The following is a 26,903-nucleotide window of genomic DNA, read 5'->3' on the forward strand; positions in this document are numbered from 1 at the left end:
GCATTTCTGGGTCTAAAAAATAGGCTGAAGCTTAATCTTCACAGAAGGACAGAAGTCGTTTCCCCCCCTCACGAAATTACTACCACCAGCACTAGACTTACGTATATCTTAACTCGTAAATATTTTCCTGAGTTTTCTCATGGTAAGATGTGCTTTAGGACTTAAAGATAGTTGTTTTGAGCAAAACTGGTATTGGTTTGAAAAAGATAAATTAAATGTTTCCTCTATATATCCCCTTTCCCACTCCAATAATGCAAAACTTAACTGTCATTAAATACTTCCAAGAACTCCATTTTTGTTCACTTGAAGGAAGATCCCACAAAAAGTGAACATGTCAAAGAGATAACAAAAGAGATCACAAGAGGAACATGGTGAATTTTGTAGAATGTGAAGATTAGTTCAACAAAAAACCCATGTCCTGTCCTACCTTAGCCACTCGTATGCCTTCTTTCAATTTGCATTTGTAGAAGTGAAAAGATGGTCGACCAACTAGGCATTCCTTTTACAAAATGAGTTCTACATTCGTTGAAATAAATCATAGTTCAGACTTTAAACTGCTAGATTAGCATGTCTGAATTTACAAGGAAACTTTGGGTAATCCAAACACCAGAAAGTGGCACATCTAAGAGATTATCTATGTGCTCCTTACAAAGTGTCAACTGGAGGGATCACGTCAGATGAAGAATCCTTTGTCTAATACCGACTGTGTGCTTTTATAAATAGCATGATTGTATGACATAGTCCTTCTGGATATGAAATAAGTTCCATAAAAATCCTCCTTTTTTTCTTTTTGTTTTAAAACAAAAGATTGCCTGTAGGAAATTGGCAAGTTTTAGGATTGTTTCCATTTCCTTTCCCAATTTTATTCCTACAGAAATATGCACAAAAAAGGATCTTTAAATTCCAAAAATCCAACACTGAAGCTATACTTTTGAACTTTTGATCTCAATTTCAATAGGACGATGACCTAACAGGACAAGTAAGATGATGACAAGGTGGGTAATAAGTTGGGAGATATGAACAGATTGTTGTCACATGCAAGCACTTCCAATAACAACAAAACAAAATGAGAGAAGAAAAAGCCAAAGTGACAGAAAAAGCCACCAGATAAGACACCAGTATAGCTGTTTCTAAACGATGTATTCCATGTGGCATTGGATGCTCTTTAATGTCTTTCAAGTATTTCAAATAGACAATTCAAAATAAGAGATACAAACTTTCACACAACACACCCAAGAAACAGATCTTGGTGCACTGGGCATATATCATTTATATAATGAAAAGAATATGTTTTCCTTTATTAAATATCAAGCCTCCAAGTCTCTCAACCTAAATGGCATATTTCTGCACGCAGAAGTAAATTTCCTGCTCTCAGCTGAATAAAATTAACACACACAGCAAACAGTACTCCTAGCACACACAAGTAGTTCACAGATATTCACAAAGCAAAATCTGAATATCTTCCAGTTTACATTCATGAGTTCCTTCTGCCAGTAGTAATAGTAGTTATGGCATCATCTTAAAAATGTTTCACTTAGTTTTTTTTTTCATTTTTCTTAGAGAGTCCATCACTGAGAAAACAATACCCACTACAGAAGTGGTTCTGAATCATAAATTCAATGACCTCAGACCAGTTTGGCTTTTTGATGAAGTCTGATTTTAAAATGTGCTCAAATTTAGATGTTCACCATTAATGTCTCTATTTAAAATACTATTCATCTTAATGAATTTAAACTATTATGTAATATTTTCTAAAATTCACTGAAATGCACACTATATCACTTCTGCAAAGTGCACAGGCATACTACATTAAGATGTCATGTAGATTACCATACATTTCAGGGAAGATTACCATGGCATACTGCAATCCAAAGCACAAGGCAGTCAGAAAAAACAGCAGTGTGATTCATGTGTAAAGGGGGCAGGTAACAATTCAAGCTGGCTGGTTAAGTTGAAAGAGTGACACATAACCAAGTCAGTGCCAACACTAGACTCAGAGTCTCAAAGGTTGAATCCTGTTTAATATATTGTACCATTTGGCAAAAGACTGGTGGGGAAAAGTCTCTGGTTTTCCCAGAAAGCTCCCAATTAAGATTTAAATTTTATAGATGTTTGATGGACTCCCTTCTATCTAGATAAAGTCATTCAGTGACTTGACTTGACTTGACTAGATAGCACGCAGACTTAAGTAGCATGTCTTGTCTTAGCCAATCCTTGTACTGAGGCCTTGGCACCAGGCAGACTGGGAGTTCTCACACTAGCACTAATGCAGTTTGCACCGGCACCAAGTTGCCAAGTTTACACTTCAGCAGCTATCGAGTTAAATAGAGTTCACTGATTAGGGAAAACAACAAGTTTCTACACTTGTTTAAAATAGACACCGAATTTTCTAGCAGGGCTTGAGGTTTAAAAAAATACTGATACTGCTTGGCATCATACTTCTTTATGTGCAACCTGGTCAATGGAAATGGTCACCCCCAAACCATTCTTTACGAAACCAGAGAAACCAATAATAATATATCCATAGCTGGAACAAACTTCTGAGAAGTCAGTTTGCTGGATTTCTTTTAGGGTCTCAACATACCCTATATGTTTAACTTAAAACACACAGACACTGCCGTGAAACAACATTGTATGAATTTTGTGGACCTGTGGTGGTTTTTAAAAATTGTTTTCTACAAAAAAGGACTTATACAGAATTTTCAAGTAGTGTAGCAGAAAACTATATATATGCCTTTGATCACTGATTAGGCAGAGAGAAGAGAGAGCCATTCCTTAGATTTTCCCTTCCTCCAGTTTGGCAATCTTACAAGTCTGTGGATGTTAGCTTTTTCATGCTCCTCCGTTGAGCTAAACTCGAAGCAGCAACAGGCTCCAAGACTGGCTGAAAGGTCTTGTGATTCAGTGCTGAGTATGTAGCAGCCATTGCTCCCTGAAATAATAATAGAAAAACATTACAATCTGAAAGACTGCTGAGAGAAATAAATAACTTCTATATTGATTTTTTTGCATTATTTAAATGAGAACAAAAGCCACCTTCCCATGGTCCTGGCCTGCTCTTTTCCACCACTTCCTACCATTATCCTCAAAAACTTGGACACACACAAACATTGGTGGCCTATCCAACACAAGGGCCATAATTTTTTGGCCAGTGTCACTACTGTACTTTGGTTACTCATCAGCACAGAGGTACCCATAGTCTCGTCATTTCTTTACCTTCAACGTCTTAAGTTCTCCAAAATTTCCTCTCTGACCACATCATTTCCCTCTCTTCTACTGAACCTGTTGTTCCATTTCCTCCAGGGCCTCCAGTTACTCAACACTGCCCTATTATCTTAACCACCCCAATTTTTGCTTCACTTAGTTTTCTATTTAACAGCAACCCCATAGTTTCAAAGACATGCTCCCCCAGCACCTCAGAATCCTGTTTGACACCTTGATCTACCATTATTCTCCCTTTGCCAGTCCAAAACTTTGCTCTTTTTCCTCTCATTTACCCAAGTGTCATTGCACAGAGTTTGTCAATCTTGCTGGGGGCTTTGCAAATTCATGCTAATAATCATCCTCTTCACAGTAATTATTCTGAACCTATCCCCAATTCTCCTAGAGAGACTAATCATGTTCCTCTCACTTTGCAAATAACCTTACCTGTTGCTCTGAGGCGACTGACTTCCCTCAACTTGTTTCCAAATTTTTCTGGGTCTTAATTCACCCTTTCTTCTGAATTGTTCTGAAAAAGGTTTCCTTCCTTGTCAAAGCAACTCCTCTCTCTGCCTGAGCTCTTCTTCATATTCTCCATTATTAACTTGTCAGGCCCTCTTTTCTTTCATCACTCTCACCAAAGAGGCAATCTCATCCATTCTCATGACTTCAATGACCTTATCTTATCTGGAGAACTCCCCCAACTCGACTTTATGAACTGTCCTTTCTCCTGAATTTCCTACTATTTGCTGAACTTCATCATCTGGATGTCTTGTTGGCTCCTCAAGTTCAATATGTCCAAAATGGAAATCATTCCATTTCACTCAATAAATAATAGCCAACTAACCATAGCTTCCTTCTGACATCTCTATTTCTGCTAATCTTCCCAGACACAGAGAGTCTTTGGTTCCTTCTTCTCCCTTACCCTAACGTCCAATCACCTGTCAAGTCCCCCTCCACACATTTCTCAAATTTATTTTTTCCTGTCCATTCCCACTTTTATGTCTCTAGTTCAGGTCTTTATCTCTTGTCTGAACCACTGTCATAGCTTCCTTTTGTCCCAAAGGAAATAAATTATATTGAAACACAATTATTAATTTTTTAAAAAATCCATCTCCAAACTTCTCCAAACTTAATTTTTCTCATGTTTGGACCATTCGGTGCCAAGCCTATACTTGAACTCTTTAAATGTAATCTGACCTCAGGGAACATGAAAAGACATATAATGTCCAAAGGAAATAAATTGAATAAAAACTTATTAAGTGGCTACTATGTGCAGAGAAACAATAGGTGCTGAGAGAGAAACCACGGCATAAAGATTTATTGAAAGAAAAAACTGAGGGTGATTAATCTGGTGAAAAGAAACTTGGGAACATAAGCATTGTTTTTAAATATCTGAAGGACTGTCCTTTTGAAGAGAAATTAGCTATTTTCTTTGTTGTATGGAGGGAAGAATTAGGAAAAGTTAGTGTTAACAGGAAGGTATATGTAAAACTCAGTATGAACAAAATTTAAATTAAACTCAACTTTCATGTTCATGAACTCTGAAATCCTCTTTTCTGAACGACCTATTCTCAGTCTCTCTCTCTCTGCCTTGCAACCACAAGTCCTTTTCTTTGTCCCCACTGTGACCTTCAATCCCTTCAGTTCTTAGTTCTTTCCCAGGTCACTACTCTTATACTGGCTACACTCTTTTCTCTTCTCCATCTTAAGTCCTACGTTCCCTTACCTATTGAGGCTCTTCCCTGCTAAGCTTCAGCCTTAGATCATTACTACTAGCCTCTGCATTCATTCCTTCTTCTGCTGCTGGACAAAGCTGGAGTAAATCACAAATGATACTGGGCTGAGTCCACTATGGAGGCTCTTGCAAACCTTTTCCTCCCTCCTCAAATTTCCCATGGCTTTTCCCTACTCCTACCATCTCAGCAGAGAACCTCGACTCGTAATTTACTGAAAAAATTGAGACCATTCACCTGTGAGCTTCCTCTTTTCCCCTCTTACTCATCTCACATCCTTCAGATGTCTTCAGCCATTATCTTCTGCACCCATCTCACAAGAAAAGCTGGTCCTTCTTCTTGCCAAGGAAAAATCTTTCTACATGAATAAGCAATCTTAGTTCATGCCATTTCTTTCACTTATCGTCAACATCTCCTTGTCTACTGCCTACAGACCCACTCATGATTCCCTCATCCTCAAAAAACTCTCATTTGATGCATCTATTCCTGCTAGTTATCATGCCATATCTTTCCTACAATTCATAGCTAATTCCTTGATATCTTAAACTCAATAAGTCCAAAAATGAATTTATCTTTCCCCCTAACCTCACTCTTTCATTCCTTTCTTATTAATACTGTAGGCACAATTATCTTCTCTAGGCTTGAAACTCTTGTGGAAAGTTAATATTAATGTGTACCCCTTTTTTGCCCCCCCAAACAAATTAGATTTTAAAGCTAAAACATTTGATTTTAGGGCTGTAGCTCCCTGAAGACATAAGTAAGTTCTCTCTTCTGTCTAGAACATTTGTCTTTCATAAGGGCTGGCAGGGTAGGACCTGTTCTTTGTTTATCTGTAAATAAGAAGTCTCTTGGTTGGTGAAGTAATTAAATGAGCTAGGCAGATCTAGGTGAAAAGTGCACATGAGCCATTCTAAATGCCAGTGTGGTTACTCCTAGCATCCAGAATACCTGTCTCTTATCCTGACTAAGGTCTAAGTCCTCCAATCAGAGAGTATTGGAAAAGTGACATCACTGTACATTTTCTGTGGTTCCTTAATTACTTTTTATGCTTCCATTGACTCCTGTGTTTGTATGTAAATTTTCTTTTTGGCTCTTGCCTTTTTGTCAATTAATGCTTAGAAGTCCTATGCTGTTCAAGGTCCATTAAGGTTGTATTATAGACAGTTTTGCTGGTTAAGTTGCTGTTGTTTTGAGACTAGATCTTTTGCTCTCTGAAATATCATATTCCAAGCTCTCTGTTCCTTGGGACTGGTGACTGCTAAGTCTTGTGCAGAGTGCAGGTGCAGGAAGAGATAACTCTTAAACTCGGTTGCCTATTATCCAGTTCCTGATCAGACTGAGTGGGGAAGAGGGAATCTTCGAATCCTCAAGGATCCTATCTGTGTCCTCTCAAGTTCTTTAATTCTTTCTTTCTGGCTACTTGCATAATTTTTTTGACCTGTGAGCTCTAGATTTTAGCTACAATATTCCTGTGAGTTTTCATTTTGAGGTTTCTTTCAGGAGGTAACTGATGGATTCCTTCAATTTCTAATTTGCCCTTTGGTTTTAAGAGTTCTGGGCAGTTCTAACTTATAATTACTTGAAATATGATGGTTGTTGCTCTTTTTTAAGTCATGACTTTCAGGGTCTATGCTCTTTTATTATCTTGGCTTTTGGGTATCTCTCCTCTCTATTTTTTCTAGGTCAGTTGTTTTTCCTCTGAGATACCTCAATATCTTCTTTTTTTCAGTCTTTGGACTTTTAAAAGAATGTTTCTTATAATGTCTCATGGAGTCATTAGATCCTGTTTTATCCATTCTAATTTTCAGACCGTTATATTTTCTTGGGTAAGGTTTTGTACCTCTTCCAAGGTGTTAATTATTTTTTCATCTTTCTTTCACCAATCATTTCTTTTCCAATTTTTTCTACTACTCTCATTTTGTTTTTAAAATCGTTTTTTCAGATATTCTTTTTTAAACTCTTGATTTAATTCTTCCAGGAATTCTTATTGGCCTTTGTGCCCAACATGCATTTTTATTTGAGGCTTTTCGTATAGATTGCTTTCTTTTGAGTTTATGTCTTAATATTCCCTGTTGCCATAATAGCTCTTTATGTTGGGATTTTTTGTTTGTTCACTCATTGTTTCAGCTGACTTCTTAACTTTGGAATTTATATTAGTTCTAGGAACTGTTTGGCCTGGGCATCTGTTTTTTTATGCCCTTCTGCTGCTTTCACAACTTAGTTTGGAGGCCTGCAAGATTTAAGTGTGCCCAATGTGATGTGAAAGGGATAAAGTCACCTTTGTGGCCCACATATGAGTTCTGAAAGTTCCTAACCGAGGTTTGAGTTTTTCAGTTTATCTTGGTTAGGAGTTTCTGTAGACTACTCCTGGATTTAGCCACCATTAACCCATCAGGACGCTCTGCAAGTTCAGAGGGACTGACCTGTAGGTACTCCCTTGGTCTAGGACAGTGATGGTGAACCTTTTAGAGACAGAGTGCTAGGCCCCACCCCTGCTCCCCCCACTGAGTGCCGGGCATGCCCTCCCCATCTTTGGCTCCTGTGCCATAGGTTTATCATCACTGGTCTAAGACTTTTTCCCTGATTAATTTACTATGGGCTCCCATCCTAGGCTGGAACCCCTGTTCTGCTGCTGGGATCAGAAACACACAGAGCTCCTGGTAGCTTCCAAACCTGTTCCTTGTTCAGTACACAGCTAAGGACCAATAATGATTGAGATCCTTTCCTCCCTAACCCAGTCTGACCATCAAGTGGATAGTGTGCAACTGAGCTACCAGACAGTACCTGTTACTGTACCCTGTCCTATTTTAGGGATCCTGTGACTTCTCTTTCTGCCCAGGTGCCCAGTATTGGCTCTCTTTGCATCTCTTAGCACTAGTGCATACGTGTCCCCAGCATGTACAGAAATCTTTCTGTCTCCACAAACTGTCCTGGCTGAAAAAAATGACCTTTTTTCTTGGCTTTCTTGATTCACAATTTAGTCGTGTGGTTTTTACATCTTTGTGAAGGAGGTTTGGAGTTAGAATTAGGCTAACCTTCTTCCTCCTACCATGTCATGTTGATTCAGCCTTCTCTACTGTCATAGCCTTTTCAGTGGTCCCCTCCTGAAAGGTACAGCATTTGTACCTTTGATTATTTCTTTTTTCTGCCTGGAATGTTCTTTTTCCCATTACTATTGTGATATTGGAAATTTGGGAGTCCTTGGACTTAATATTGAGATCCATGATATAAAATTCCTGTGGACATTTAGGGGACTTGAAAATTACATTTCCCATGATTCCTATTACGTAATACAGATGGGCAGGAAGTGTGATTACGTGGACAGAGGTATAAAGACTCAGAACTTGATTGGGATGTTCTCATTCCTATGAAGCAGCCAGGGGGAAAGCATGGCAGGGCATTTGAATTAGATCTTAGCAGGCATGTGGTTTTTTTTTAAATTATCAATATGAGGGGCAGCTGGGTAGCTCAATGGATTGAGAGCCAGGCCTAGAGACGGGAGGTCCTAGGTTCAAATCCGGCCTCAGACACTTCCCAGCTGTGTGACCCTGGGCAAGTCACTTGACCTCTATTGCCTACCCTTACCACTCTTCCACCTATAAGTCAATACACACAGAAGGGTTTAAAATAAAAAAAAATTATCAATATGGATTACAACAAAATCCTAATATTTTTAAATATATCCTTCTATATTAATTTTATTTGTAACACTATGTGTCAAAAATTTACCCATTATTCAAACTCAAATACCCAACTTCTCCATGAAACCTTTTCTAACGCTCTCCAATTGGATTTCTATCCATGATTTCTCCATATTATGAAATCTTTTTAACATTTAGAACCTATCTTATAGCACTGAATTATAATATGATGCATCAAAGTAATTGAAGAAAAGAATAGGCCGTGAGATTTGTTTTTGTGTCAGACTGGTTCAAAAGACTGTTTGGGTGATAATTTAATCATTAAGTCTAATTTGGTTGGAAATTTAAAGCATAACACACAGGAGTCTAAACTAGTAAGTTTGTGTTCTATGACGAATAAATTAGTACTAATTCCTTATTTGGTAATATCAACTTATGTATTCTTTCCCCATTGATATCTAGACTGAGCAGTATACCTCAAAAGACAGCATAAGACACAAAAACAAATGGTCAAAGTGAAGTGATATTTGAAAAAACAACAAACTAAAATTAAAGTTCAATTTTTGAAGAAGTACAAAAGAAAGTTGTAGGGAAGATTTTCTATCCTTAGGCAGGTCACTTCACTACTTTTATTCCATTAACACTGTAGATTTTCCCCATGACATCCTTTATTCTCATACTGTATACGATGGAAGGAACAAGCCCTAGCTGTCAGTTGTGTCAATAGTTGTGTCAGTTTTCATTTCCTTTGTTCTGTCCACTGCCACAAATAATCTACTTAAAAGAAAACAAAAGCAGGATCTCTTAAGGTGTCCAGAAGCTTTTCTTTCATTACAAGGAAAAGAAAAACTAAAGAATGCCAAGAAGTGTTTAAAAGTTACTGTTTAAAAATAAGTTTAAAAAGAAGTTAAAATAATACCTCAAGGCAGCTTTGTATCTGTTAAAATAACATTTTAAGAGAATTATCTTTCTGTGGTCAAAACAATGACTTGTTTGGATATTAAATATAGATTATTAAATATTAACAGTTTAAAAATAATTATTTTACCTTTACTAGATGTGGTGCATCTTGCCTGTTGAGCTGATAATGGGGTAGCTGGTCCCTACAGGTTATCCATGAGTGTTTTAATACTTGTTCAGCAGTATACCGTTGATGTGGGTCTACATGAAGCATATGGGAGAGCAAATCCTAAATAAAAATGAAAAAAAATTTAGTTGAACCAAACATGAAATAAATAAAAGACATCATTTCATATTTTCTTAAATATAAATGTCTGGAGTTTCATAACTTCTCTTTGGACATCAGCTGAGAGGACTACCGCATATATTGAAAATAGTCAAATGGTAAAAGACAAATTCCTAAAATATATCCACTTTGGTTGTCCTCATTCACTAGGAAAAGTCACATGTGTGAAGTTGTGATTTGGTAAGAGAAGGAGAAGGGGAAGTCATTTTCAGGAAATGGCTATAAAGCAGCAACCACCTACCCTGAAATATGGGACGTGGTCACAAAGAAAGCAACTTTAGAACTATACTAGTAATATGACACCAAAAGCAAATGACTAAAACATTTGGAGATAGGAAAGAAGAAGGTTTCCATGTGGCTAACTTAGTTGAAAACTGGGATTTTACTGTTAAGAAAGCAATGATCTAAATCTAGTGTTTACTCTTAACAATCACCCTATTGTGTAATGCTTAAAATGCTGCACTGCTAAGTTCTTCTATGACAACAATTGTGAATGCCCTTACAGTATATCAAACATATATATTACCTCTACATTCTTTTACCTTACACATGTATATTACATATATGTATATCAACACTTGTGAATACTCTTAATTTCAATGTGATAGTAAAATGAATGTGTATGTATATATTACACACACACACTCTCTCACACTCACGCACACACACCTGGACCTGGGATTCCATAAGCTTGGGGAACTCCCAGTGTGAAGCCTCCTTTAATTCATCATCCAGTTACGTGTGATTTACAGTTTTAGAAAATGGTAAAGGGGTACTAAGAGACGAGGTGACTTGCTATGGGTCCCAAGCAAGAATGTCTGAGAGCAGCAAGACTGAACCCAACTCTTCCTAACTCAAGGCCACACCTGTATCAACACTATGTAATACAGCCTCTCATAATTAAGACAAAGTAAAATAATTTTTAAAATGTGATAATACTATTTTAAACCCCATATAGTCTTCTCAGATTTAAAATGAATGAACTTTTCAAGTTGTGGTAAATTTCTTCTCTTCTCCACTAAAGTGTCTTCTGGGAGGTGGGTGGGGTTGGGGGGGTGGGGAGGATGTCGGGTATTAATTTAGATTTAACAGAAATCAGTGATAGTACCAAACTGTCAAAGAAGTAAGAGCAGGATAATTATGGAAATTACTGAAACACCCAAGTAAAAGCAGCAATATGGAAGAAAGAGAAATAAAGCTCAAATCAATATGGTAGAACTGAATGCAGAATGCAACATATAATGGAGCCAAATGCAAATGATCACAACTGATTTTCACTGAATCTTTATCATTAGAAAAGTCCCCTCTGATCATTAAATACCTTTAAATAAACCATACAGACAGAAAAAACCAAAACCTCACTCCCCTAGCCTGTTGCTAATTATACTTGACCAGTTGCTTTTTCCTTTGAATTTTGGGAGAGGGAGAAAGAGTTAAGAAAGAACGCAGGGCATGTGGGCTTTTGTAAAACTGGGACCATAGTGCTGTACTATGGACTCTCTCCTTTCAGTTGGAAAATATCCATGAAGGCCAGTTAGATAAGGAAAATATTTATAGTCAAAGAAAGTGAAGGAAGAAAATAAGGCAAAGACTAGCAGTCTGGTTCTGAAGACAAGGTACTAAAATCATAGAAAGTTTGAGCTAAAAGAGAATTTAGGGACTATCTAATCTAGTACTCTCATTTGACAAGTGGGAAAACTGAGGCCCAGAGAAGGGGCGACTTAAGCTAGTTGGTAATAAAAATCAAGACCAGAACTCAAGGCTCAACTTCTAGTCCTGTGTTCTTTTCATTATACCCCATTTTACAGAAATGGGAAATCTATTCTGATTCGTACTAGCCTGGGGTCATCCCCATTCTAAAGAACCCCAAGGTGATTAGGTCCAGTTCTAAGGTTGCTTCTATGGCTTTGACTGTATGTTCTTGGGTGAGATCCCAGAATAAGAGCAATAAGGGACCATGGCAGTCACTGAAATTTTACAGATGAGGAAATTTAAGGCTTCTGCCACTCTCTCCTCCTTCACTGTCTCGCATAATGAAGTGGCCTTAATCCTAATCCAAGGCTAACCCCTCTACCTGTTTAAATGAATCCATTCCATCCCCTCTCCTCCAAGGGATTGCACACTCTGTCATTCCCACCCTTCACTTATTTTCAATCTTTCCCTGGCTATCGGATCCTTCCCTACTGCTTACAAACACGCCCATGTCTTTTCCATCCTGAAGAAATCCCCACTTAATCCTCATTCCTGCTATCTGTCATTCTATTTCTTCTGCCCTTTGTAGCCAAATTCCTCCCAAAAGGCCATCTTTAACAGGCACTTTTGATAATTCCAGTAAAAAAAACTGATCTTTTCCAAAGTTCCTAATGATCACTTAGTTCCCAAATCCAAATGGGTTTTCTCAATACTCATTCTCCTTAATCCCTCTGCAGGGATAACTCTCTCCTCTTCGGTCCTCTCTTCTCTCCAAGTTTTTAGGACACTGCTCTCTCTTCATTCTCCTCCTACGTATTTGACCACCTTCTCTGTATCTACTGGATCTTCTTCCAGATCACACACTCTAACAGTAGATGCCATCAGGGTTCTCTCTTGGGCCCTTTTCTCTTCTTTCTCTACCCTATTTCACTTAATGATCTCACTTGATAAGCTCACATGGATTTAATGACCACCTTGATGCTGATGATTCTCATATCCATCTATCCTATTATGATCTCTCTGCTGACCTCCAGGCCCACATCTCTAATTCCCTTTCAGACCTTGAATTTGATGTCCAATAGACATCTTAAGTTCAATATGTCCAAAACAGAACTCATTCTCTTTTCCCCTCTATTCCCCCACCCCAGCTACTACCATCTCTATTACTGTAGAAGACAAAACCATCTTCACAATCCTTCAGGCTCACAACCCAGGAGTCATCCTGGACATGTCACTATCCCTCACCCCCATATCCAAGGTGTTGCCAAGGCCTGTCAGTTACATCTTTGCAACATCTCTTGAATGTGTCCCCTTCTGTCCCCTGACACTGCCACCATCCTGGTGCAGGCCCTCATACCCTCAGATCTGGATTACTGCAATAGTTACTGGTGGGTCTGTCTGACTCCAATCTCTCCCTACCAGCCACTAAAGTGATTGTTGATCAAATACAAAATTCTCTGGCATTCAAAGTACTTCCTAAGCTGGTCCTCTCCTACCTTTCTAGTCTTCTTATACATTACTCTCCCAACATATACTCTTTGATCCAGTGACACTGGCCTCCTGACTATTTCATGAACAAGACCTCTGTCTCTCAGGTCTGGCCATTCTCTCTGGCTCTCTCTCCTTCACTCTGAGGACTGACTTCCTCGGCCTCCTTTAAGATCCAACTAAAATTCCTCCTTCTATAAGAAGTTTTCCCCAACTCCTCTTAATTCCCTCTATTATTTCATTCTTAACCTGTATATAGTTTGTATATTGGGTACATATCTTACATATCCTATACATAACTTATTAGTATATATTCATTTGTATATTGTCTCCTCCATTAGATTGTGAGCTCAAGGTTACTTCTTTGCCTCTTTTTGGGTCCCTAGAGCTTAGTAGAGTGGCTGGCACATAGTAGGCACTTAATAAATGTTTATTGATTAATCAGTGACTTATGCAAAGTCATAAAGCTACTAAATCCATGAGGCAGGATTTGAACCCAAGTCTTCCTTACTCCAAGTACAATACTGTTTACTACGTTATGTTACATCAGATAGATCTGGATGGTTTCAAGATAGTTATAACAGAAATAGAACCCTGAGCCTAACTAAGAGTTGGAAATGGAAACATTTATCAGTCAGAATGAAAACAAAAAGTTCCTAATTCAACTGGTTGGGTCAGGGACAAACCCGTGTGTGAGGGTTGGGTAGTTGGATGTGCTAACCACTGGTATACATGATATTCTCATTCAAATGTTTGTCAGCCTTTGACATTATACTCACTAAACTTGATAAACAATGGCAAACATTCACTGTTCTCTGTTTAAAGGCATTGATTATTTAGGACTTATTCAGAAAGTACTAGCATCATCCCATGAGGTTTTTCCTCTATGTTTTTGCACAGGAAAGAGAGTATTTGGTCTTATTGAGTGAAGAAACTAAGAATAGTTAATGCAGGAAGGAAATAATTACTTTTAAGTCAAAATTTGGTTAAGCATCTAGGATTAATGTACTTTTATAAGTGTCCCACAGGAGCCTTGGTAGACAATGAAGAATAATAAAACCTAGTAAATTAATATCTGGAAATAAGGATTGATTTTTCAACAGTAAAGTGGTTTCTCCTGAGGTGTAGAACAAAAAATAACTAATAAATGGTGTCATCCAAGTAACTCTTACATGATTCTATGGTCAATATTTGTTCAACTGGAAAGGTTTGAATAGAATGCTCTTTAGTTTATGATAAATGGCTTCAGAGCAGAGATTTAATACAAAGTTTTATAACTTTCTTCTATAGAGTTCAAAGTATTTCATAAAGAACCTCATTAATCTTATAATTTTTCAGCATTTCTTTCAAGTAAGAGGTATGTTTTCCTTGGCAGAATGACAAGATGAAGACAGATAACAAATAAAAATGTCATTAACTTAATATTCACTGAATTTTCATAATAGTTCAGATTAGAGGAAAATGAACTCATTCATGGGTCACAAAACAAAATCTGTCACCTCCATATTAACATTTTCCAGTTTTGCAGAGTGGTCTTGGCAGAGCCGATTAAGAAAAAGAAAGGATATAAGATTGTACCGCTGTAAGAAATAATCATTGGAGAAGCCATTTGGAAGATATATTTAGAAGAAAATCATTACTAACTCAAAGTCATTAAACTTAATTCAACATGATTTTCAGAACTTTGTTATTCTTATATTCAATAAAGTCAAGAAAACTCCCAAGTAGTCAGGCTGCATGTGATTAATAATCATGTTGGCTATACTGCTTGGAGTTCTGAAGGAGGTATAATCTCATTTGTAAATAGGTATGATCAACCGGGAAATTAATCAATCAGGATCCAAACACTTCTACTGTCTACTTTAATTTTGAATTATTAATCATTATTCCAATTAGTGACTATCAACATAAGGACGCTGTATCTGAATTTTCACAAAGACGTTATAAGTCCAGGTTTTGGTATTTGGGATCAAAGAGGAAATATTTTTATAGATTGATCATTACTTTCATAGACTGAACCATTTAAGAAAGACATGTCTTGATTTCAGGTAAAAGCATATGATCATTCTTCATAAATAGAATTCTAACATCAAGATTCTAATTAACAAATTTTCTAGGCTAGCTTCCTGGCTGGGTTTATCCAGGACTATATTCAGAAGAAGAATTTAGTATTCAGTAGAACCTGTCCAATGCCAAGGTTTACAGAAAGTACTAGGAAGTCTTCATAGCAACCTATAAATGTCACCAAAAATGGCCAAGCAATATGGATGATGACAGAATAGGGCCTGTAAAAGTCTTTAATATATTTAAATTGTAGAAATAGGACAATCAAAATGGAGTTTAGTTTAAGGCTTTTACTACTTACATATCAAAGTTGAAAATGTTTGCCAAGTAAAACTTAATTTTTCAAAGATTTAAGTTGTATCTGGAACTAGAAAAAATGTTGAAATACAAGTTGAAAACCTGACTAATTCTGACATTATTAATTTAGTCATTCAGACAAGGAACTGGGATGACATTTACCTTTCTTCTCATCTATGAAAAAAGGGCACCAAGTACAAATGGAAATATAAACCAGACTTCAGGAAAGGATTAAAGTGATTAGGAAAAGTATGTCCCAACACTTTTGAAGTATCATTTTCATACAGTTGATGGACTCGTTGTAAATTATACTCCCATACTGACTGCTGATAGGCAATACTTGGCCATGTTATATAAACTAAACTACTAAGTCTGTTTTTAAAAGACTTCTAAAGCTCCTTGAGAATAGGGATTGCTTCTTTCTTGGTGTCTGTATTCCAAGCATGGTGCCTGGTACCCAGGAAGCACTGCAAATAAAAAGAATAAAACAATCTCTACTTGCAAGGACCTCATCTTCTAATGGAGGAGAAAACAAGCACGCTGAAAATTCATACAGCATAAATATAAAGTGAATATAAATATATACAAAATTATTAAAGACAAGGTAGTTTGAGATTAATGGCACTAGCAGGCTAGGAGAATAAGAAAAAACTGCAGAAGGTGGAGTCTGAGCTGCATCTTAAAGGAAGACAGGTTCTCTATGAGATAAAGAGGAAGTGCATTCCAGGCATGAAGGATGGCCAGTGAGAAGGTACTGAGATGGGAAATGGCATGTTCAAGGAGCTAGAAACCGTCTTGAGGCCAGATTTGAACCCAGGTCTGTAAGGAAACGAGAGGTCAATTTGGCTGGATGGGGGAGGGTAAAATGGGACTAATGTTCAAGGAGGCTGAAAAGCTAGGTCAGGAGCAGGTTGCAGAAGATTTTGTGTTTATATTTTACCCTAGAAGCAATGATACCTGTCTATAGAAGGCAGATTTTATTGACTTCCACTTCATTTGGGTTAATAACAAACATTCATCCATTCCTTGGATTTCATTCTTTTCCTTCCTGACTTTATGAGGATAAGAATAAAGATGGGAAGTAAGCTGCTTTGGGGCTCAGGGAAAGAAAGCATCAGCCATTAATCATTGGGGCTCCAGGCATTTCTCTGTGCACCATCTCTCTCAGAACAATCCGCTTTCTCTTGGTGGCTACGGTGGTCTAGGTCCAGGACCTTTCTCAATTTCTTAAGCAAATTCATAAAGCTTTTCCATTCCAGCCTCTATTGCCACAATTCCCCTACTCTCCCTGAAACACGTTATCTTGTAAGGAATTCATTTCCATCTGTGCTCAATTATGTAGTGTTAAAGCATTCTCCATCTTTCAGACAAGTTCATGAAGAACTCTCTTCTGAGAGGCAGGCGATAAAAGCAGCCTGTCACTACCAGAGTTTTGCTAAAAGAAATACTACTCTATGCTACTATATGTAAAATCATTTAAATCAGTTTAGAGATAAAGTGCTGAGGGCAGGAAAGCTGCATGACTCTTCATTCGTTCATTTATTCCTTAAAAATGACTTAAGTGCCTAGTCTTCTTCTTCTTTAAAAAACCAACCAAACAAAAAACCAAACTCTTACTTTCTGAATTAGTATCAGTTCTAAGGCAGAAGAGTGGCTAGGGCTAGGCAACTGAGATTAAGTGGTTTGCAGAGGGTCACATAGCTAGAAACCATCTTGAGGCCAGATTTGAACCCAGGTCCTCCCAACTTGAGTCCTGGCTCTTAATCCACTGAGGCACTTAGTAGCCCCATACCTAGTCTTCTTGAAGCAATCATTTTTTAAGAGTAAGTAGACATTTTCTTTATTCTGCTTGGAGAGATTTTAATCATCTCAGGGTGGGTGGGAGAGGTGGGTTCTACATGGTAATCCCTTCATAATAGAGCACTTAGGAAAAATCCTCTAAGCCAAAGTCACATATAGCAGTTAAGAAGTTGCAGTGTCTTTATATATTTTTCAAGATCATCATTCACAGCCTTCTTCACTTTCTTGCTATAACATCAGCAATTTTTTATTGTAATCACATTTCATTTGTTGTCATCACAAAAGACTAGCAATGAAGTTTATATTTCTTTAAAAAATTAAAAAAATGCTACAACTCTGGTTACTTCCCACTCAAAACAGTAAGTAATGAACATCTACTGATAAATAGGCCTATCAAAACTAATAGAAGGGGGCAATTAGGTAGTTTAGTGGACAGAGTGTCAGACCTAGAGATGGGAGGTCCTGGGTTCAAATCTGACCTCAGATACTTCCTACCTGTGGCACTTAACTTTGCCTCTCCTTTAAAAAAACACTAGAAGGAGCTATGGTGTAGGACACATCAAACAATGCAAAAAATCAATCCTATTTCAAAATGAGCTTTTCCCCCAGTTGATTTATCTTGCTAATTACACCTGGCTTAGCTAGTACTGAAATCTGTTTACATTCCATGAACAGATATGATTTGCTAACAGGGGGACATGACTCAGAACTATGGCAGGGCAAAGTCAGGCTAGAATTAAAATGGAATTGTTGATAATCCACATAGGGCTAATTGTGTTACCTGCATTCAAGACTGAAATACGGGCAGAGAAAAAGCATCAAATACTCTGTAAACCCCTAATCTGCTAATATGATTGAACAAATTTAATTAGTATTTTACAAACATTTGATTCCACAGACATTTATTAGGTACCTACTAGGTGTGAGGCACTCAGCCTTGGTGATAGGAAGCCCAAAGCAGAGCCACCAAGCTTATCTTTGACTAGAGGGATCCTCCTCCTCCACTGAGATAGTGTGATAAGGGAGAAAGCACTAACAAGGGGTTAGTGGTAATAGATTGGTAAAGGCTGCATGCAGAAAGAGATGTGTGAGCTAGGTCTTAGGGAAAGTTTGGGGTACAAAGAGGTCAGGAACGAGTACTTTCAAGAAATAGAGAAACAGAGAACATGTCTGTCCAGAGGTTCAGAAGAGTCAGATGGAATGTCAAGTTTGGGGAATGGCTTCAGTGTAGGTGGGAGCCAGATTCTGAGGCCCTTGAGTGCCAGGATGAGGAGTTTATAGCTTCTCAGGAGCCGATGAAGATTTCTGAGGAGGAAAATGACATGGCGGTATCTGTCTTAGGAATATTAACTTTGGGACTGGGCAGGAGGTATATATGGAAAGACGAGAGCCTGAGGTGGTGGTGGTGGGAGAAAGAATGAAGACTAGAATTAGAAAGACAAATTAGGAGGCTAAGAAAATAGTCCAGGTGAGAGATGAGGGCCTGAACGAGGCTGGTCATATAAATGGAGAGAAGGCAAGGGATCATAAGCTTAGAATTGGAAAAGCCCTTAGAGATAGCTTACTCCAACCTCCTTCATTTCATAGAGGAATAACAAGAGAAAGTGACATGAGAAGAAAGTGACATGCTCAAGGACATTTGGGAAATAAGTGGTAGGGCCAGGATTTGAACCCAAGTTCCTTGATTTCAGAGCCATTGCCCTTTCTTAATGAATCATGGATATGGAACTAGAATTGACAAGACTCCATAACTGGACATGGATGGTTAAAGACAAATGAAGCTCTTCCTCCAGAATGACCTGGAGGAGGACAGGTAGGCCCAGGGGAGAGGCCAACTGAGCCTCAAATTGGATGTATTAAGTTTGAGATGTTGATGGCTCATCCAGGTAGAGACTCCTGGCAGGCATTTTACTAGAGTTTAGAAGAACGATAAAGTCCACATATAGACAGATTTGGGAGTTACCTGGATAAAAATAATTACTTTTATATGGGATGAGATCACCAAGGAAGATAGCTTTAAAAGATAACAGAAGGTCAAGGATAGGGCCTCAGGGGAAATACCTCTGATTATTGAACAAAAGATGGATGACCATCCAGCAAATGAGCCTGAAGAGAACCCAGACAAAAAGGTAAACCAAAAGAGAAAAATGTAACAGAAGACATAGGAATAGAGAATATTTGGGGGTGGGGGAGGGGGCAAGGAAAACAAATGTTCAAAACTGTGGAAAGGTAAAAAAGGATGGGAAGTAAGGAAATGCCACTGGATGTGGCAGTCAAGGTATGACTAGATGACTTGAAGGCATGTGCCAAAACATCATGATTTTTAGTTATTATTACTGTGTAACATTTTGAAAACTGTAACTAGGATCCTTTGGACTATTGGACTAGGTCATCAGTCTTGTTGCTGTGCCTTTGGGACCAGAAACCATGACTTAACCTCTCTGCTTCAGAACCACTCACCACATCCCAATCCCATGAATATGGCCATATTTCACATCCCAACCTCGTCATTTTCTTGCCATCTATCCAGATTCTGTGTGTGTATTCTCTTCCCACTTCCACTGCTTTCTAGCTTTGAAGTCATGACCAAACCAGTACTGTCCACTGCTTCTGCAAAGTGTATGTCAACCAACTCCCCTAGGACTCCACTCAACACCCTTTTGGTGACTTCCCAAACCCAAATATCCTCCCTGGTCACCAATTCTCTATATGTGTTCTCTACCCTATTAGCTCTTTCAATTAATCAAGCAAGCAAGCAATCAACAAGCATTTATTAAAGGCCTACTATCTATCAGGCACTGTGCTAAGAACTGGGAATTCAAAGAGAAGACAGTTTCTGTCCTCAAGGAGTTTACAATCTAATAGGGGAGAGAGGAGCCCAGGACAATAAATAAACAAATATATACAATGTTATATGGAGGACAAATAGGAAAAAATAACAGAGGGAAGGCACTAGACTTGAGAGAATTTGGTGAAGGCTATCTGCAAAAGCTGAGATTTGAATTGGGATTTAAAGAAGCCAGGGAATGGAGAGGAGGAGGGAGAATGTTCAAGGCTTGAAGGACAGTTAGAGAAAATGCCCAGAGTCAAGATACGGATTATTTTATACTCAGGAAAGCCAGGAGACTAGTGTAACTAGGCTGAAAAGTACATGTAAGGGACTAAGGTATAAGAAGACTGAAAAAGGCAGGAAGGGATTAGGTTCCAAAGGCTTTGAATGCCAAAGCATTTTGCACTTCATCCTGGAAGTGAGGAGTCTCTGGAGTATAATGTATAAGGGAGTGAACAGAGTCAGACCCATTCTTTAGGAAAATCATTTTGGTGGCTGAATGGGCAGTGGACTAGAGTGGGTCACCCACAGGCTATTGCAGTAGTCCAGGGTTGAGGTGAAGAGGGCCTGCAGCAGGGCGGAATACATAAGAGAGATGTTGTAGGTCTTGGCAACAGCCTGAATATGGAGGGGTGAGAGGTAGTAAGGAGTTGAGGATGGCCCCTAGATTGCAAACCCTAGGGCGGAGGTTGGCAACTTTTTTGACCGTGAGAGCCATAAATGCCACCTTTTTTTTTTTTTTTTTTTTTAAATTTTAAACCCTTAACTTCTGTGTATTATTGACTTATAGGTGGAAGAGTGGTAAGGGTAGGCAATGGGGGTCAAGTGACTTGCCCAGGGTCACACAGCTGGGAAGTGTCTGAGGCCGGATTTGAACCTAGGACCTCCTGTCTCCAGGCCTGACTCTCAATCCACTGAGCTACCCAGCTGCCCCCCGCCACCTTTTTTAAAATGTAATTTCGTGAGAGCCGTACAGTGCTCACAGTGCCGCTCCTGTAACAGTGCCTGAAAAAAATGGACTTTATGGCTTCTGCAGAAAAAGCCATATCTGGCCCTCAAAAGAGCCAGATATGGCTCGAGATCCATACGTTGCCGACCCCTGCCCTAGGGACTAAGAAGATAGTGTTGCCTTCTACAGTAACAGAGAAGGCAGGAGGTGGGAGGAGGGTTTAGGGTGAAAGATAATGAGTTGTTTTGACATGTTAAATTTAAAGGGAATACTGGACATTTAGTTTGAGATGTCTAAAAGGCAGTTGGAGATGTGGAACTGGAGGTCAGCAGAGAAGCTGAGGCAGGTTGGATAGCTTTGAGAATGTCAGCATAAAGATGGCAATTAAATCCCTAGAAGCTGATGAGATCACCAAGTGAAGCTGTGTAGAAAAAGAAGAGGGCCCAGGAAAGAACTCTGAGAGACTTCTATGATTAGAGGGTGTGAACTGGTTGTGAGCTAGTGGAGGAGCTGAGAGTGGTAAGAGGAGAATCAGAAGAGGGATAAAAACTATTTTTCATTTGTATTTGTATTTCCAATGCTAAGCACAGTGCTTGACAAATAAGTAAATGCTTAATAATTGCTCATTCATTCATCCATTCATTCAGTAGTCCCCAGTAGATGTTTAGGCCTTAAGAATGTTATAACAAAACATATTTACACCTTTGCTGCATCTGAAACAGTGTCCCAGTTGCCACCACTTAGAGAGAATTTTCCGCTACCTATCCGTAACAGGATTTCTTCAGGAGTATCATTGGGACCATTAGCGAAAGGAGTATAGCTATAAAAAAAAAAAAAGAACACACATTTTAGGAACCAATAAAGGATTACATATATAATAAATTTAATTTTAAAAGATGGCTATTAGACTTCAGGAAAATATTTACTAAAGAATGAAGATTAACTTCCCAATACTCAATTTTGTTATTACCCACAACTCTTTTTCTATCACAAAGACCAGAACATCAGATCCATTGCCAAAGTGTTCCACACACAGTTGAATCTTACAAAATGTTTGCTGTATTTCAAGTTAATAAGAATATTACATGCACCTGGAGGGGGGAAAGCTTATGTGCTTTACATTCACTAATCTAACTTGTACTGAAGAACTTATAACTTAAAATCAAACCAGAAGATAATGCTAATGTTGTAATTTTCCCCTAAGAACTTTTAAACCAAACTACATATTCCTAACTAGAGTAAAGTTTGTAGTTTACATACATTTCCTGAGTCAATAAGTTTTAGTAAATGGATTCTCATTCAAGTAAAACATTTTAGCATTAATCTATAAAGAGAGCCACTATTTAAATTTAGGGTTTGACTATTTCAGAAATTGAAAAACAAGCTTTCACAGTCCAGGACCTTTTTCTTGACACTATTCAGGTTAACACTGTATACAGAGGTTGTTTGCCTTAATATTGGAAACTATAAATTTCCTATTTATGAACTAAAGACACGATACATGCCTAGGGGAATGAAAATTTGCATTCAGGTTTGACATTATTTGATTTTTAAAAAATCACATAAACTGGTACTTTCTTTCATTTTTGGAGAGGTAGAGTGGGCAGACAGCCTTGGAGGCCCACCTCTCATCCATTATGGCTATGTGATCCTGGGCAGGTCACTTCCCCTTTCAGGGTCTCAGGCAGCTCTCTAAGGTAGTAAATTGCACAAGAGACTTATCTGCATGGGTAGAGTAAGTTTCCTCAATGGAGTCTGCTATAACCAATGAAATCAGGTCTTCTCAAAAACACCCCCACACCCTCCCCAAATCCACCCAATTCTTTGGAAAAGGAACAACAAATGGGTATACCAACATCTGAGCAGATGGCAATGCATCCACTGTTTGGGTTTGAAAAAGCTTATTTATGTTTAAAAAAAAGGGGGGGTATAACAACATTTCTATAATTAATGTCAAAAGATTTAATTAACTGATGTTCCATCTAAAAATCAGTCAACTGTGGACAAAAATAAACTTAAACCTAGAATTTTCCCCCAACCATGGAGTATATAATAGACTTGAATCTAATGAGTTAGAAATAGTATTTAGGGATAGAAAACTTTTATGCTGATCACACATTTGGAGTAGTTCATCTTGGTATACCAAGTCCTATATGCAGCCTTTTAGTAATGCAAGTACTAAATTTAACGATAAGCACTTTACTGCGCTTTTGATAATGATTTTGAATACAAGTTCATGACAAATTCTCTAAACTGATAATTATAAAACATTTTAAAGCCATACTTTTCATATGAAAGAAGTACTTATGGTAGTATACTTTTGCTACGTCCTCAGCATTATATCCCAATTATTCTAAATGCACTCTTGTAAACCAGTACACATCCCGAGATGCCAGTCACCCATTTTTATACATTTTAAGCCTTGTGCAACTCTTTATTAGACACTGAACTCCTCCAGGGCAGGACTGTCTTTTGTGTTTCTTTGTATCCTCAGTGCTTAGAACTGAGCCTGACACATAGTAGGTGCTTAGGAAATGCTGGCTGAATGACTAAATTAGTCATTATTTCCCTCCTAAATTTCTCTCAGAACAAACTTGACAGCAAGAAACATTGTTTTCACTTCTAAACAAACCTACTCAAAAAAAAAAAAACAAACCTCAAGGTCAAGGGCCACAAGAAAACTGTTATCAACTATATTTGGCCAACATTAAAACCAGCAATCCTTATCACATTTCAAATTTTCAGGCATTTTATTAAAGCCCTTTCAAGGCAAGCACAGGTCTCAGTTTAAACTGATACAAGTTATTTGCTGATCTTATCAAGGATTCCTTCTGTATTATTAAGAGTCCCATTTTACTTCTAGCCCTTTAAGAAGACTCAGTAGCAACAAACTGGTTACCTTCTTGCATGTTGCATGCCTCTTATTTTCTCATCAAATATTACTTTCACAAAGTTTAAAAAATAGACTATTATATCAAATGAATATTAGATCCCAAAAGGTAATCTAATTTGAATGTATCCTTTTGTCCAAGGGTTGAAATTTGGGGCTTGATCAAAGGATTATGAAGTGACTCCAAAAGGCCAAGTCATCTAAGTCAGTAAGTTATCTATTAGGACGCAGTATTCGTATCTATTTGAGAAAAGAAAGTGTAGAATCTTTAACAAATGAATACTGGGTTTCTCTCTAGGGTTATTTTCATCCCAAACAATGACAGTAAGTGAGGCCTGAATGTTTCTTACCCAGCCAGCATTGTATAAAACAGGACACCCAAACTCCAAATATCGCAAGCAGCATCATAACCCTGCCTCATGAGAACCTAAGAAACACAAATAAGAGGTACAGAGAAGCAACATTAGAAGTGTTAGCTGCAGATTAAAAATTCAATACAATAGTTTTTCTATCCCAAATCAAGTGGAATGACTTCCTGAATGAGAATGTCAAGAATATGAGGGATATAAAAGAGCCTACAGAGGAAGCTCTAGGAGTTATAGAAAGAATGCTTGGCCAGGAGTGAGCAAGTAAGTGAGTGCTTGCTGGTTAAGCTTGGGCAAGCCCCTCATCTTCTCTGAGCCTCAGTTTCCTCATGGGGATCTCTAGACCCTTCTAAGTGTAAAACTCTTGAGATCGTAATTTTAAAAAAGTTAACATCTTTTCAATTTTGAGCAAATATTCATTGAATGTTGTTTCAGCATGGGTGTGCTTATTCGTGGGGGGGTGGTATACACATGCGCAGTACTTTCTTAACTGTTACAGGGGGAAGAGCAGTTGTAAAACCCCAACATGAGTTCTAAAACATGCCCCCCCTTGGGGAGTTGACCCAAACCTACTTACAAAAGGTTAAACAACAAAAGGAGCCAAAAAAAATAATAGAAGGCAATTCAAGAAATGTCACAAGGCAACACAGGATCAGCATGAAAGCATGAAGGAATTTGCTCTATGTTTTGCAACACTTTCTTGAAAAAAGAGTCTATTCAGATCACAAACATTCAATGGATTAATTGTGAATGTCTTAGATAATCTGTCACAATTCTCTTGAGACTGGGGATAATATTAATTCAATCAAATAATAACTAAATAGCGGCTTCAGTTGCAAGTCTCCTATGAAATGAACATGAGCTTAAAAGTGTGTGAGAAAAAAACCCAAGGAAATGAAATAGTCATATTCTTTTCACTTAGAAAAATTAGTTCACTGCTAAAGCCTCCAGGCATATGGACAAAATAGAAACATTATTAATGCATTAACACAGAATTGCATAACAGCATAAAGTTTTCATAAAAAGACTAAGAAATCATATTTGGCTTTGACAGCTGGCAGACATGAGTAAGTATATAACTAACAAGTAATCCAAGATTAAAGTAGGTTTTTTTTTTAGCCAAAGAATTCAAAAACAAAAAGCAAAACCAAGTGGCTGAAGAGGCTTTCAACTTGTGTAATCAACTCCCACAAATAATACAAATAGAGATCCTAGATCCAGAAAATGAGGCATTGCCTTCCATTCAGTCAGAGCAGCTCTCACCCCCTTATCTGAAGAGAGAAATTAAGAATGATCTGGATTAAGGAGCATGGGGCACATTGCAGTCACATTAGGACTGTTAAAAGGATGGAAGAGGATCTGATCTATAATGGAGGCAATGGGAAAATTTTTGAGTATTAATAAAAGCTCTCTTTTATTAAAGGTTTGCCAAGGGCTTTGACAAACATCGTCTCACTTGATCCTTACAACAAGACCCCTACGGAACAGAGGCCACTGTTTAGTGACATTTTACAGATGAGGAAACTGAGGTTCAAAGAGGTTTAGTGACCTGTAAGGGTAGGAAGTATGTCAGGTGGGATATGAATCCAATTCTTCCTCCTCCAAGCACAAAACTCTATCTCTATGTCAGTGAATCTTTCCAAATAATTTCTTTCTTTGATGTGGCACTTTAAAGTTTACAAAATGTTTTCTTCACAATGTGGTGGCCCATACTCCTATTTTATAGCTGAAGGAAGAACTGAGGTAGAGAAAGGTAAAAGAACTTGCTCAAGAGTGAATCCTGGTGCTCTTCATCCTGCCATGTTGCTTTTCTTCACCTCTAACAAGCCTTCCCTTGACCCTTTCCTAAACAGGAGGAGGGGAATCAGCAAGTTGCCAGTGGCTTCTGTCACCCCCAGCACTTCCTTCATGCCACTTGCATACACAAGTGAGGCCTCCGTTCTCTCTTCATTAGGGTCAAGAATTCAAACCTTGCTGTACATTAAGAAAGAGGGAGTGTGGAATTCAGCTCAACAAATATGTATAGAGCACTTCTTGGACAGTGAAGGGCAAGGGAGGAGCTTAGGATGCACTGACCACTGCTCTGTCCATACTCACATTTGCCAGGCACCAGAGAAATGAAGGGTGTTAGAGCAGGGCTCTAGTAGCCCTAGGGCTGCTGCCCTCTACTCTATTGCTTATGCTGCCTTCTACACAGCAGGCACAGGACTGCAACTGTTGTATGCTTATCTACTATCACCTGATCAACTATCTACCCTGCCACTCCTTCTCTTGCTTATCTTCCTAAGGCATGAGTAACTGAAGAGAGACAGTATTTGTGGGTGAAAAGTCTCTATTTGGGAGGTAAAATCTTTTGGGGGCAGAGCTCTAACTTTTGAATTTATTTCTTTAAACCAAAAACGAGATTGGGAGTCTGGACACTTGGGATCTAGTCATAATTCTGCCGTTATAAGACTTGAAGAGCAAGTCATTTGACATTTCACGTCCTCATTGTTAACATTCCCCCACTGAAAATCATAATCCGTGATTCTCGAAGAGTGAAAGACTGAAGATTATTAGTATCAGAAGATAAGTGGTTGGAAAGATAAGATAAAAACAATTCTTACTCCATGTTATTTATTCTTTATTGATCACATCTAATCTTTTCAGTTAAAATTTAATCACTTGGCAAATCTAGAATTATAAAAAAATATATAATTTGAAA

At 38.1% G+C, this 26,903-nt stretch overlaps 1 protein-coding gene across 1 annotated transcript in view; it reads right to left on the reverse strand.

Moving 5' to 3' along the window:
- Window positions 1-1,123: 1,123 nt before the first annotated feature.
- RPS6KA6 (ribosomal protein S6 kinase A6) overlaps window positions 1,124-26,903 on the reverse strand; it is an 87,212-nt gene continuing 61,432 nt past the window's right edge. Inside the window, exons 18-21 of the mRNA XM_044682724.1 lie at window positions 24,185-24,261; window positions 21,647-21,764; window positions 9,627-9,767; window positions 1,124-2,932 (exon numbers count right to left, since the gene is read on the reverse strand). Of these exons, the coding sequence (XP_044538659.1) occupies window positions 2,807-2,932; window positions 9,627-9,767; window positions 21,647-21,764; window positions 24,185-24,261 (462 nt within the window). The 3' untranslated portion in view covers window positions 1,124-2,806. The remainder of the gene's footprint in view (window positions 2,933-9,626; window positions 9,768-21,646; window positions 21,765-24,184; window positions 24,262-26,903) is intronic.

Source organism: Gracilinanus agilis, chromosome X, assembly GCF_016433145.1.
Source record: "Gracilinanus agilis isolate LMUSP501 chromosome X, AgileGrace, whole genome shotgun sequence".
NCBI lineage: Eukaryota > Metazoa > Chordata > Mammalia > Didelphimorphia > Didelphidae > Gracilinanus > Gracilinanus agilis.